At 39.2% G+C, this 14,304-nt stretch overlaps 1 protein-coding gene across 3 annotated transcripts in view; it reads right to left on the reverse strand.

Annotated features, from left to right (window-relative positions):
- Positions 1–324: 324 nt before the first annotated feature.
- Positions 325–14,304, reverse strand: part of plekhg5b (pleckstrin homology domain containing, family G (with RhoGef domain) member 5b) — a 73,326-nt gene continuing 59,346 nt past the window's right edge. For all 3 annotated transcript variants that reach the window (XM_088330919.1, XM_088330920.1, XM_088330921.1), the window contains 12 exons: positions 12,441–12,614; positions 10,910–11,005; positions 9,074–9,274; positions 8,749–8,859; positions 6,893–7,042; positions 6,676–6,813; positions 6,403–6,522; positions 6,195–6,327; positions 5,884–5,999; positions 3,854–4,011; positions 2,277–3,098; positions 325–479 (listed from right to left, as the gene is read on the reverse strand). In XM_088330919.1, the coding sequence (XP_088187045.1) occupies positions 470–479; positions 2,277–3,098; positions 3,854–4,011; positions 5,884–5,999; positions 6,195–6,327; positions 6,403–6,522; positions 6,676–6,813; positions 6,893–7,042; positions 8,749–8,859; positions 9,074–9,274; positions 10,910–11,005; positions 12,441–12,614 (2,229 nt within the window). In that variant the 3' untranslated portion in view covers positions 325–469. The remainder of the gene's footprint in view (positions 480–2,276; positions 3,099–3,853; positions 4,012–5,883; positions 6,000–6,194; positions 6,328–6,402; positions 6,523–6,675; positions 6,814–6,892; positions 7,043–8,748; positions 8,860–9,073; positions 9,275–10,909; positions 11,006–12,440; positions 12,615–14,304) is intronic.

Genomic DNA, 14,304 nt, shown 5'->3' on the forward strand with positions numbered 1-14,304 from the left:
AAAAACTCCCCCCTGATGGACTCGTCTTTGGTTGCATGGTTCCGTTTTGGTCATTAGTTATTCAAACACAAAACACACAACATTGTGTGCACACAGACAGAAACTCCACAGGGTACTGTAAATTATTTCACACTTTAGTGAGTCTTCTTATACTCCTAAACAAATGTGCAATTATGTTTTCCCTTATTGTAGCAAACCCAAAAGTTGTTCAAGCGTTTGGGAGCCCTCCCTGCACCACACACCACTTCCAGCGAAAAGGTCGGTAGTGCCCCCCTGTGGTGCTACGTTCTCCACAAAGTGCAAGCAGTTAAAGTGTCTCTCCACCGCCTTCCCCAAAGCTCTTGGAAGTCTCAGTGGCACGGTGAACGTCTCCCATCGAGATAAAAAAACAGCGGAGCGGCGGCATCAAGAAAGACAGAGGAAAAAGAGTGCAGTGTTGTCTCCAGGGGAAACTCGTCTTTGTTGGCAGTTACACCTCCCTGAAGAAGTAAGAACACACAAATAAGCCAAATTAGCTCTGTCACAATTATATACATACAGTACGCAACCGTATCCAGTGTTCGTACACCCTTTTCATGGCCAAAAACAAGCCCTTTTTCAGTACTTTCAAATATCATTAAAATAAGATAACCAGTGCAGATAAAAACAAAAGGACCCTAAACCTTAGTTTCAAACCCCATCTCTAGCCACAACCTCATATCGGAACCCCAAAATCGGTTTAAAACCTTAACTTTCAGCCCAAACCCAAGCTGCAGACCTTAGCCCTACGCCTAACCCTAGCGGTAACCCAAGCCCTAACACTGTTTCAAACCGTAACCATAGCTCTAAACCTATTATTGGAACCCTACACTCACTTTAAAACCCTAACAGGAGCTAGAACCAAACCCTACACCTAACATTAGCCGTGAAACTATCCCCAAACCTAAATTCAGTTTAATATCCTAATAAGGAGCCTAAACATTAGTTTCTAACACAAGTCTAAATGCCATTTGGAACCACAAAATAAGTTTAAAACCCTCATTTGAAGTCAAAACCCTAACTACCAACGCTAGTCCTAACACCTAACCTAAGAAACCTTGCGACCATTTGAAGCATATACAAGCTCTTAACCTAAAATGTAAGCACTTTTAAACATTGAAAACAAATTCAAATGTTTTTAAGTATTTCTAAACCTCGTACAAACCCTGCACATCATTATAACTAAAAAGGGCAAAGATGATTGCCTAAACAAATTATAAATTAATAAATCGGAAAAATTAAATACCATATTTTCTGGACTATAAGGCCAAATTGGCCAGAAATTTCAATGTGTGCCTAACATACTTCAAAATACGGTGAATACAATTCGAAATGTGTACGGTATTTATTAGTGTGCATTACTATCTGAAGTTTTACGATATTAGTTCCTTTTATGAGCAACAATTGACCATTTGATAAACATTACTGGCCCAAATCGCAATACATTTTATGCAATAGGATTTGATCTCGGGTCGTGGCTGTGACGCCGCTAACACTTTACCACTAGACCTCGATTTGTACATATGACATGCAAAAAGGCATATTAAGTTACCTCATTGTTACTTTATTTTACTAACAGTGCCAAAAAAACACTTATTTGCATAGTGCATTCTGATAGGTTGAAGAGTCTCTCCACTTCTTCACCAGTATATGACAGAAACCGAAAAGAGTCTTTCTAAAAAAATTCTATACAAGTTTTGTATTGTGCATGTACATATATTGCATATTCTATATACTCATATATTTTTGACGCACAGGTGATTTAGTGGAGAAACTGTTTAATGCAATATGCAAATAATTGTTTCTGGCATTGTGTGTGGAAATATGGTCTTGAGGAGATAAGTTCTAATGCCTAATCGTATGTCATCTCTAACAAGTGGAAAAGTTTTGAGGCCCTCATCACCGTGATTGGGGTTTGATTCCTTTTGCAAACAATGGTTTGCAATGCCGAGCCCAACGGTTATACACGTTTTGGTAGCTCTTACTGTAGTTTCAATTTTATGACCCTTATAGTCCGGTGCGCCTTATGTATGAAACATATATGGAGAGAAAAAAATACTTTTAAGGTGTGCGCCTTATAGTGCATAAAATATAGTAGTTAATTCGAATATATAAATCAAAACATTCTGGATTTTGTGTATCAGCTCCTTGTTCAAAAATACTCAGATATTGAACAATACTAATTATTCATTATTATTCATTGTGGAAATGTCAAATAATCGTTCAAAGTCTGTATCGGTGTCTATGAGGGTACTTACGATGCGGTGAGCGTCGAGTTGAGGACCAGAGTGGTGCGGATTCGATAAAGCTGTGCTAAAGTCAGTTTCTTGTGCTGTGGTGCTGGGGAATTTCTTGTTCTGGGCGACGTTTCCCCCAAATGTTCACCAACCGTCGGATCGGACTTTCTCTTAACTTCTCCATCCGTGAGGACGTCCGGGCAGAGACTGGCGGGTGAGTTGGCGCTATTGCTGGCGAGTTCGGAGAGGCTCTTGCTGTGTGCTAGCAAGGAAACATCTGTGTGGTTTGGGTGATCGGAATGGTGAGGGGGCGGTGCTTTGGCATGGAAAAGCTGCAGGAGGTTGTCCTCAGAACGTGACAAGACCAGAGAAGACATCTTCTGGAGACAGTGGAGTCTTGACTGCACATGAGGTCGGCGACGAGGTTTGCACGGCTGCACCACTGACAACTGCGAGCCGAGTGAGTTCAAATCCTCCTCATCCTCCTCTTCCTCATCGTCCTCCTCTGGCTCCTCGGTTACTTCCTCTTCACTATGTGGGGGCTGAAGTTCTCTGAGAAGCGACTCAGGGGAAAGCGTACCATAGGCGCTGTCCATTGAGAGAGAGCGGCACTGAGGGTCCAGCTCACCGCCCTCAGGATGCGATTCCTGATTTAACTGTGAGTGATCGCCCGAAAAGGTCCTGTGGACAACTGCGGGCCGTCCATCTTCTGACAGGGCAGAGACACCACCTGCTACGTCATCTTGTCCTTCTCGGGTATCTATGGTGGCTGAAGACGTTAGAGACTCTGACGCTTCTTCAACTTCCATCACTGACAAGGTCTCAGTGGAACCGTCTGACTGGCTGAAAATTAAAAAAAAAAACAGGACTCATTCGTTTATGAAGCACATGCTCCCGATTATCTGGTACAGGGGCCCCTTTATAAAAAAGCTACTTTAGTTCCGAGTAACTTGAGATAAGAGATGTCTTTTGAGCAAAACTATTGCCTGACATACAAGAGAAAATCCAAGTTATGAGAATATCCAGATGCTACCACTGTAGGGCTGAGTGCTCAGGACCGATTACCAACAGTATCAGGTCCTCCCAACGAGCACTTGCATTTTCTGCCATACCAAACTGATCCCACACTCTTATGTTATTTTTTTCTCTCAGTCTCCCTCACTTCTCCGCTACCACCGACTTCCTTCACGGTAAGTGCTCATAATTAACTTGCACTTTATTTATCTTCTTACCGTAATCTTAACTTTAATAATTATTTGATTTTTTTATTTTATCGTCACGAAGATTTGGGGCTAAACAAATAAACATGACTTGATTAAATTGTTTTAATAGTTAAATAAATGTACGTATTGAATCCATTTTTTCTTAAGAAAATTAAACTTCTTAAACACTTTGTTGGTGATAAAATATAAAATAGTAGTAAATTAAGGGGTTACTATTTTTTTGTAGATTTCTACATAAGCAATCCACAGTAAATCCTTTAAATACTTGAAAGCAATCCTTTCCCCAAAAACTTCCCAAAAGATCCCTTTCAACGAAAACCGAATGTCATTTGACTTTGTTAAGTACACAAGTCCCATCTATTTTTCTTCCAGTACCTTAAATTATGCTGATCTTTATGCCTGAGACACGGTGAGCTTGTGTTGGAGGTGCTACTCTCGTCTTCTTCATCCCGCTCTTCTTCGCCCTCCGTGCAACTCAACAGCGAATTCTGCAGCCGGACCACTTCCTCGTTGCGAAGCCTTTGGAGTTGGTTCTGCCGTGCAAAAAGACAAGTTAGAAGAAGTCGCCTCAACACAGAGCGGGCCCAAGGTATAAGACATCGAAGCGGCTGCTTAAGGCCCCACAACCACTAGGGCGCCCCAAAGAACGGTTAACTTTTTTGGAGTCACTGTCACGTTCGTGTGTCTACAACGACAAAAACTTCTACAGAAAATCTACAAAAGCACTACAAAACTAAATATCAAATATAGTGCGTAAAAACAGGGACCTCTTATATTATATTTGCTTTCATTCGGAATAGAAAAAAATAGTACAGAAATACTACAAAAATACTATGATAAAAAATACTACAGAAATATTACCCCAGAATTACTACAAAAACACAACGACAGTAATATGACAAATATACTGAAGAAAAATGACAAAAACAACACTATGTGAATACTTCAAAAAATAATAAATATTACTAAAATACTGCTTTGGAAATGTATCAAAAATACCACTTTATAATACTATAATAAAAAACACTCCAAGAAAAATATTACTACAGAATTACTACTACAGAAGTGTTACAACAGAAATACTGCAAAAATACAATGAGAGTGATACTACAAAAATTGTACTGTGGAAATACGACAAAATACTACAAAAATCAAGCTACAGTGATACTTTTCTACAGAAATACTACAGCTGTACATCAAAATTTCTACAATATAAATACTACAAAATACAACAGAAATAGTACAAAAATACCCAAAAATAATAATAGAGTATTTCAACAAAAACACAGAAATCATTAAAGTACTATAATACTACAGAAATACTAGACATACAACAAAAACATAATTATCGTAATACAACAAAAATACTTAAGAAATACTAAAAATGTATGACTACAGAAAAACTACCAAGAAAACGACTACATTAATAGTACAGAAATACTAAAAAAAATGCCTAAAATAGGGACCTTATATATTATTTTGCTTTAATTGTGATTGTTTCAAAACCAATTTGATGAGACTAATCTAGTTTAAAAGAATGATACCATGTAAATGTCTGCATGTATATTAATTCCCAAATTTAAAAATTGGATCTTTTTCCAAGATCGGCGCATTGGCCCAAAATTTGGGACACAATGCGGCCCCCGATGCTAAATAGTTGCCCATCCCTGGATTAGAACACGGAATGAGTGATAGTAAGTATGCAAATTATCAATTAATAAGGGGCCCCCAAATCTAATTATGCTTATAGCCCCATAAAGGCTCAGGCCGGTGTTATGCCGAGAGATCCCTGCCGAGATTTGCATCCCCTCGCTACTATAAGCACTTTTACCTCGTTTTAACTCACTTTTAGATCACTTTTCGGGAATGTAATGGCGAACATATAACCAAAACCACTTCGTCTTGCATTTGTTGGGAATGTAATAAAATTTAAACCATTCCTTCTTTGTATTTGTTGTGAATGGAATCGAATGGTAATGCACACCGTATACAAATCACTTTTGAGAACTGTTATGGTCTACCATAAAGCAAGCTTATTATGCTAAAATAAGCTTTATGGTAGAGTGCATAACAGTTTCAATACAAGCCATTTGAGTAGAAAAAGGCAAAATAAACATGTTACCTGCTCAAAAGTGATTTATATACAGTGTGCATTACAGTTTGATGACATTCACAACAAATAAAAAGAAGGAATGGTTTCAATTTTATTACATTCCCAACAAATGCAAGACAAAGTGGTTTTATGTTATATGTTTGCCATCACATTCCCGAAAAGTGATATAAGAGTGAGATAAAACGAGGTAAAAGTGGTGATTATGCAAATCTCGGCAGGGATGCATTTCTCGGCATAAAACCGGCCATGCCTCAACACAGCGCAACAGAAAAAAAGCGCCCGGGGAGCAAACCTGAACATTGCAAATCGCCTCAATCCAGCTTCGCCCCTGGGGGGCGCTGTTAGCTTGAAATGTGTAGGCGGCCACTGCGCTCCTGAACTCGTTGAGGTAGATAAGGATGAAAGAGCCTAAACAGAGGAGAGAGAAAATTGTGGAATGGCACATGGAGTCACACTTTCATGTAAAACTCTTTCTGTTCTTAATTTATTCAACATGTATATGAGCATTTATAGCTAAACAATGACGTATTCAACCATATTTTATTTCATTGCGATGTTGAAAACATCCCTATAAAACATTCACAATTGCCACTCGCATCCTACCTGTGTCTTTCAGCTCCTTACAGACAACATTGTGGATGAAAAGAGGCTGCCGAATTATTTTGACCTTCTCTACTCTCTTCACAGGCTTTGTGATGAGCAGAAGATCAGTGAAAAGGAAGCAGTAGACGTCCATCTAAAGTGAAAAGTCAATTATAAGAAAAAGAGGAAAAAGGCACACATTTTGAACAAAGGAGAATTTTGTCTTTACCCGACTGTCTTTGCCCTCCTTCATCCTCAAAGCGCCCTCCAGGTGAAGTTGTCGAGTCTCCTCTGAAGACGTTCCTTTCATGGGAGCCATGAGATCAAAGTGATTGAACTCTTTGAGGATCTGAATGGAAACAAGCGAAAAGATTGTTTAGCATTCAAACCACCAGTAAAATTATAAAAAATGATTAAAAAAAGAAAATAATACCGCAGAAAATCATTGCTCTTTGAAATAGGTTACAAAAAATAAAATCCTATCGTCCAGTGCTTGGCTCACCTTCTCCACCTCCTCGCTACTGCCCTCGACTGCCTCATAGGAGTCGATGCGGGCAGAAATGGTAGCTAGTCTCTGGTGCTCCTGACGCTGGCGCATGTGTGAATTGATGCTGTCGATAAAACTCTCAACCGAGGCCACCTAAAAGTCAAGTTTGATGGTAAGGAAGGTTGCCGACTCATCAATGTAGATTGAACATAAAAATCAAATCGCCCCCTACCATGCTGACTATGACATCTCGGACAAGCGGCTCATCCGTCTTCTTGAGGATGCTCTTCAGCAGGAGGGGATATTTGGTCAACCGCTGGTGAGGTTTGGCCAACATGTCTGCCAACTTCAGACGATTACATTGTTTGTGCGTCTCTGCCCACTGGTGACAAAATAGAGGCTTGTTACACACAACATTGTAACACAAATAAAGATGGACTATGTTCAAATAGAAAAAAAGTTAAAGAGTATGAGTTTCTCTGAGTGATTATTAGCCATGATCTCAGCATATAATTAGCTAGAATCCAAATTAGCAAAGAACATTGCAGTTATGAGGATGTCACTCAACTTCTTGCGCCTTAACTCAGAAAAGACCTAAATGTTAGTTATTGGTCCATCTAAATGCCGTGACTTGTTCTCAAAAACTGTTCTGAACATTGACAAATGTAATATCACCCAGAGTGACTCAGTCAAAAATTTAGGTGTCATATTTGACCCCAATCTGTCCTTTCAAACACAAGTTAAGAATATTACTAGAACAGCTTTTTTTCCACCTTCGCAACATTGCTAAAATTCTCCCTATGCTGTCTCAGTCGGATACGGAGATTATAATTCACACTTTTGTTCCCTCCCGTCTCGATTACTGTAATGCACTACTCTCTGGTCTCCCAAAGTCCCAAATCAAGAGCCTTCAGCTGGTACAAAATGCTGCAGCGAGGCTTTTAACTAAAACAAGAGAGTTTAATCACATAACCCTGATCTCAGCTAACCTGCATTGGCTCCCCTTTTAGCTTAAGAGGTGATTTTAAGGTTCTGTTGGCAGTATACAAAATCATGCAGGTACTTGCTCCCTCATATATCTTTCATATTTAATTTCCTCCTATGTTTTGGTCCGGAACTTTCGCTTTGAAAGTGCTGGTCTACTAATGATCCCAAGAGCCAAGAAGTGATCCGCGGGTTCGAGAGCGTTCTTCATTCGGGCCCCAGTGCTGTGGAATGCTCTTCCCCCTTAGATTCGATCAGCAACCTCAGTGGACAGTTTAAATCTAGGCTTAAAGCACACTTCTATTCTATAGCATATGAATAACCTATATTTTATGTTGACAATATCTGTGTATTATTTGTTATTGCAACATCCATTGCAGCCTGGTCATCCTGGAAGGGGGATTACCTCATGTGCGGTCCCTTCTCAAGGTTTCTTCATTTATCTCATGTTGAGGTTTTGAGTTTTTCTTTGCTCTCATGTAGGTTTTAGATCAGGGGATGGTGTAATAATAGCCTGTGGTTTGCCATTATCTGTGCAGCCCTATTGAGACTCTTTGTGATTAAGGGTGTCACAAATAAACATGACCTGACATGTAGACATATATTTGACTAAAAACCCTTCACATGATGTACAGTTCTTTAATTTTGCTTTATTTAAGCTCTTGTATAAAGATTTGGGGAAATACATATAAGAGCCAGATTTATACGAATTGAAAAATAATAATAAACTATATGGATATTAGATTAATATACAAAAGAACATAAATATATCAAGAGTTTCTTTGGGTTTTATATTTTATAGGAATCACTAGCGATACTATAAGAAGTTTGAAATGTCTTTGCTTTTGAAGTTCCCGTTGTAGGGTAAGGTTATGTTTTTTTGCAAGGAAAGACATAGAACAGTAGACACTAAAAGCTTTGGCTTCAGCCGACTTCCTTTAGACACGTGTTTAAGGATTGTATTACACGGCTGCTTTTTGTGCAAATAGTTTTTTTTCTTTGGTTAATTAATGCTTTTTTGTGCTGTGCCTAAATAAAAAGCCAAAAACAAACCAACAACTAGAAACACATTCTATAAAATCGTAGGTTGGCACTCCTACTCACAGTCACATAGGTCCTGAAGAGTTCATTGTCCCTGAGAAGTGCTCGCATGTTTTCCATGCAACTTTCCTCCTCCATGCAGTAACGGATGTACGGCTTGAACCTGGAGGTGAACTGAAGACAAAACACAATGCCCTCCTCAGTACTTGCACAGTCCATCAAGGAAACTAATAAATTTACCAGCCGAGTTGTGTTTGGTAAATGCCAATTTCTACAGTTTCATATGGAATGGAAGATTGACAACCAAATGTTTGGATAACATAATCACACTAATTATTTTGCAAATAAATGTGCCTCTAAGAAGGTCTTGTTCTGAGCTACTACCTACCGTATGAAATCCATGACTAAGATCGGTGGGGTCGAGCAGCACCCGGGCCTGCCTGGCCTTGTCTAACAGTGGCTGCATGACCTGGTTCCAAAGGGCTTTATGTAGACGTACTATCTCCTGGATATTGCTGAAGATCCGTGAGGGTTCGACCTCAGTGAGCAGGCCACTCTCCTGCAGGTTGAGCAGGCCACACAGGAAAAGCTGCAAAGTCACCAAGGAATAAAATAAGCTAATTTTTCATGTAAATTAACAACATTCTGTGATGAAACAACCTATTCATTTGCAGCATTAATCAAGAATAAACAGGAGTAATAATACCACAATCTCAATTTTTTCACGTTTTATTTACAAACACGTATTTCAGTCTAAATTGGTAATTCTGAATATTCAGTCTGGTCCCGGATATTGAACACGCGGCGAGACACTGAATGTCTGACGCCAACAGTACCCTTAGCAGCGAGATGGCAGACTATCATGTCAGCTCCCTCTAGGTGAGCATAATGTTATCTCATCCCATCCCATCTCATCTCATTAGCTGCACCACTTATCCTCAGTAGGGTCGCGGGGGTGCTGGAGCCCATCCCAGCAATCATCGGGCAGTGGGCAGGGGACACCCTGAACTGGTTGCCAGCCAATCGTAGAACACACAGGGACAGACAACTCGCTCGCCCATTCACACCTAGGGATAATTTGTACCGGCCAATCCACCTGAAATGCATGTCTTTGGAATGTGGGAGAAAACCGGAGTGCCCGGAGGAAACCCACGCAAGCACGGGGAGAACATACAAACTCCGCACAGGAAGTCCGGTAGCTGGATTTGAACCCACACAGGAGGTTCCCAAGACCTTAGAATTGTGCCGCACACGCGCTAACCACGGCGCCGCCGTGCTGCCCCGAGCATAATGTTATGTAAAAAAAAAAAACTATCTTGACCTTAGTATTTTAAAAGGTGAATGTTTAAATAATAGATCTTTCGCCAATTATTCAAATGTAATATATGTTTTGTAGTAAATTTAGTTTTCGTTACCACTTAGAGGTGCTTAATAATACACATTGTCCCTAAAATGTTATTTTCAGCCAACTATACTTTCTGAACATCTTTTATTTTGGAACAATGGAACGATAACACGCAAATTCATCATCATTTCTACTCATTGCTGGTATCTTCCTGTCGGCACCTTGGAAAGCATTTTAAAATTTTCTTTTTTCATTTTACATTTCAGAAATATGGTTCCATATTGTCTGGTAACACTTGGAAATGTCAGTTTATTTAACAAAACTTTAAGTTGTCTGGCTGCACCGACACGTGCGAATCTAGGAGTGAATTACGTATCCCCTTAGTCGGCTGCATGCCAAGAGTGCTTGTGTGTTCATTGGGCATTTCAAACAGCAGTATAAGCTTGTTTGCTGTACTGAAATCAGGATATTCTGTGGTATCCGCTGTGTGACTTAACTTTGGTAAAACTGGAGGACAAAAGCATTCAGTATAGGTGAGCATGCATTTGTGTCAAACGGAACTGCTCCATCAGAACAGAAGTCATTTCAAAATTGTAATAAAATGAAAAGCACAATAAAACACAAGCAAAAGTAAATATAATCTAATGAAACAGCCAGAAAAAGATGAGGACTACAGAAGATTGAACCATCTTACAATTGATTCAGCGCACAAACCTGTCCTTAATGACCCAATAACGTCACATCGCCCATCCCTAAACCGAAGCATCAGTCTCGGAATTCACAGACTCATGCTTTCTTAAGGTGCAAAGGGTGCTTTATCTTTTATGTAAGTTCATTGACCCTTTTGTGTCTGCACAGTGGCTGATCAGTTGGACTTACGTCAGTGATGACGCTGAGTTTTTTGATGTAGGAGGCCTCGGTGTGGAGCAATTCCCATATTGCCTCCTGTTGGTGGAATTGTCTCCTTGTCAACGTCTAAACACACACCCACATGCACAAAGATACAGGTTTCAACATGAGGGGAGTGCACACATTAAGCTATGAAAATTTTCAGTTTGTTATGTAATCCCTGCACACGTGTGTCGCTAAAGCACTAAATGCTCCATCTGGCTATCTTGGTTAGTCATGCACTTGTGCTTGTAATTGCCAGAACTGCAGTAAGAGCTTGTAAACACCCATCTGGGAAATGGGAGACAGTAAATGATAAGGAAGTACTGCAAACGGGAATCTATTTTTTTTCATGGCAATGGAATTACTTTGATACTCTCGTCACATGCTGTGCGATAATTGTTAGTTGGACTGGAGATTGAACTATTAAAACAGTACTGCTGAAATGCAAGTGTTAGAATGTGATTGGATTTAACAACTCAAATTGGTAATAGGATGGATGGCATCATCTTGAACAGGGGTCGGGAACATTTTTGACCCAAAGAGCCATCAGAGCAACATGTTAAGATTTTTTTTAGACAAACAAAATTGCCAAATCTGCTCTTCAAACAATAGTTAATTCTTACGCGCATTTTATTTCACTGTGTGACATTTGATAATTTTATAAAATCTATGAAATAATAATAATGCCAGAGCCTGTGTCCCATGTCAACAATTATACACCACTTAAAATTGATCTACCTCCCGCAGTTACCTAAAATTGTTGAGGCTCATTTTGACTGTCATTTTGTTTTGTAAATAAGGATTTCAAAACAAGATGCAAGAGGAGTTGTTTTGTAAAGATGTCACAAAATACCGCAAATGAGAGAGATACAAATGTATTTACCTAAGGCACAGAGAGTCCTGGGCGAGAGAGGGTGAGCACGCTGTGTGCAGAGATCCACCCACCCATATACTCACACAACCAAATTACCTGGGTATTTGGCCGGCGTTTTCTGGAGTTTACAGTTTGTTCTGTGGCTTTTCATCATCAATTATCGCAACAGTGAGTATGAATATTTTTAATGAGCTTCCATACACACAAGGCCAAAACGGGGTCTCTTGGGGTAACACCGTGACAGTAAACTGTAGTCATTTTATCTCAGAGCCAGATGTACTTGTGAAAAGAGCCATATCGGACTTGTGAGCCATACATTCCCGACCTCTGATCTAAAACCTGCTGCATCAGCCTATATTTTGGGACAGGAGGCTCCTCAGCAACTGGAGTTTTTGTACTATTTCAGTTTCTACTTTTATTTAATGGTGATGTTGACTGTATTGTCTGTTGATGCCTTTGCAACATACATTGCAGTTTTTTCTTGCCCTCGTGTAGGTTTCAGATCAGGGGATAATGTAATGGTGGTCTGTGCAATCCTTTTGAGATATTTTGTGATTAAGAGCTATAGAAAATTATTGTGACTTGACACGGGGTGATATGTGAAGGTCTCTTCCCGTGTTGTAATAAAATCATTCATATTTTAACCTCAGCATTGTCCAGCAACATCTGCCAACTGTCCTCAAGGACCAAGTCAGGTTCCTGCTCGTCCTCCTCCTCCCAGGAATCCTGGTGAAAGGAAAGCTGCCGCGGCACCTTAGGCAGCCCAAACAACGTGTACGAGTGCAGCTTGCTGTGGAGCTGCTCCAACCGGTCCACCTCCTTTTGGGAACATATAGTTTGACACTGTTACAATAGAACATGACAAAGGCCTGTAATTACATAAAACAGCTGTGTGCAGGAAGACCCTTCTTAACAATGGTCTTAAATAGTCGGACGTCATAAGAGGAGAAGGTGGATAAGGGGAACTGTGGATCATTAACACATTTGGCGGGAAGCCTGCTTCTGGGTCGGTGGGGGCAAAATCAGAGGTGCAAAAGGTCCATTTCCCACAAGAGTATCTTTCGACTCTGAAGAGGTTAAGGGTGAAAAGACACGAGTCCACCCTTGACATGTGACTAACAGTGTCTCGATTTCACATTTGAGAATGAATGCGATTTTAACTCACATTGGGTAACACAATGTCTTAAAAAGGGCTTTGTTGAACTAAAGTTTTATTTCAATATACAGCTGTCAAACAACTATATTTTCTAATCTACATTTTCAATATTTGATTATAAATGTATAAAGATTTAGATATGTCCCTTTACTTCACTGTCAACCACTGACAGAGTCATATCAGATAATACAACACTATCAAAAAGTGTTTGCGACGAGCAGTATAAAATCTTGCTACCAACATTCCACATAACAATCATGTAAGTTTATGGAATATTTGTTCCATTTCTGGTACAAGTTTGTGGAAACGTATCATAGGGATAACAATCTTATCACTTGTAAATCAAGGAAGTTATTTTGTCAAACATTAACTTAATTGGTCTTCTTTTAAAATGTATCCCTCTCAACAGTCAAAATCCAAAACATCCCTTCTCAAAAGCTGAAATCTTTTGTGCTGATAAAATTAATGCTTAATCTTGGAAATATTTCTGCTTTATTCCTGTTGCAATTACTGCTGCCAATTGAATTGCTTTAGTTTTACATTACTATAGAACCCCAAGAGATCATTTAGATCGAGTGACAAACAGACAATTTTTGAGTTATTGTTGTTGGAGTCCACTTTCACCCAGTGAGCAAATAAGATGGAGGTGCATTTAGATAACTGGTGTTAATCAATCTAATTAGTTGAATTTTAATGTCTAATTTTCTTCTTGTGAGTCTTGTAAATATTAGTCATACCATTTTTGTGTATATAACCCATAGCTGCAAAAAAATAATCTGGATACAATTTGATAAAAAAATGGGACTACATTTACACTAAATTTAAAAACATCTTTAAATCTCTCCCAACCTGATGGTTGTTCTTGCTGTCATTTGTTATTTGTATCGTGCCTTATTGTTCCATGTTTGCATGCTGTGTTGTATTTTGTGCATAAAACATAATAGAGAAAGTTGAGCTTGAAAACCAAACATTGTGGTTACTGCTAATCAAAGCAAATGTAAATGTCTTGCATACAGAGAGCACATTCTGCTATAATGTAAGACTGCAGAGATTCAAATGTCTACACTTAAGAGGCCAGAATTTAAACAGATTCGTACAATTCTAAATTAAGGCGGGAATAATAACTGTTTACAAAATAATAATTGATACGATTATCAACAAAGGCAATTAATCGAGCAATTGTTTTTAGCTAGCTAGTATAGGTTAATTGTGATCAATAAATTCCTGAGAAAAAGACAACATTAAATGTGCATCTTTGTAAATGTTTTTCATTCACAGTTTAAAAGAATATGCATAATTCAAAAGCTCTAATGAGAGCTAATGAACACAACGACCTTCTCCAAAATAAATGGA

The sequence above is a fragment of the Urocampus carinirostris genome, chromosome 3, assembly GCF_059441175.1.
Source record: "Urocampus carinirostris isolate Australia breed hairy pipefish chromosome 3, RoL_Ucar_1.0, whole genome shotgun sequence".
In the NCBI taxonomy this organism is placed as follows: domain Eukaryota; kingdom Metazoa; phylum Chordata; class Actinopteri; order Syngnathiformes; family Syngnathidae; genus Urocampus; species Urocampus carinirostris.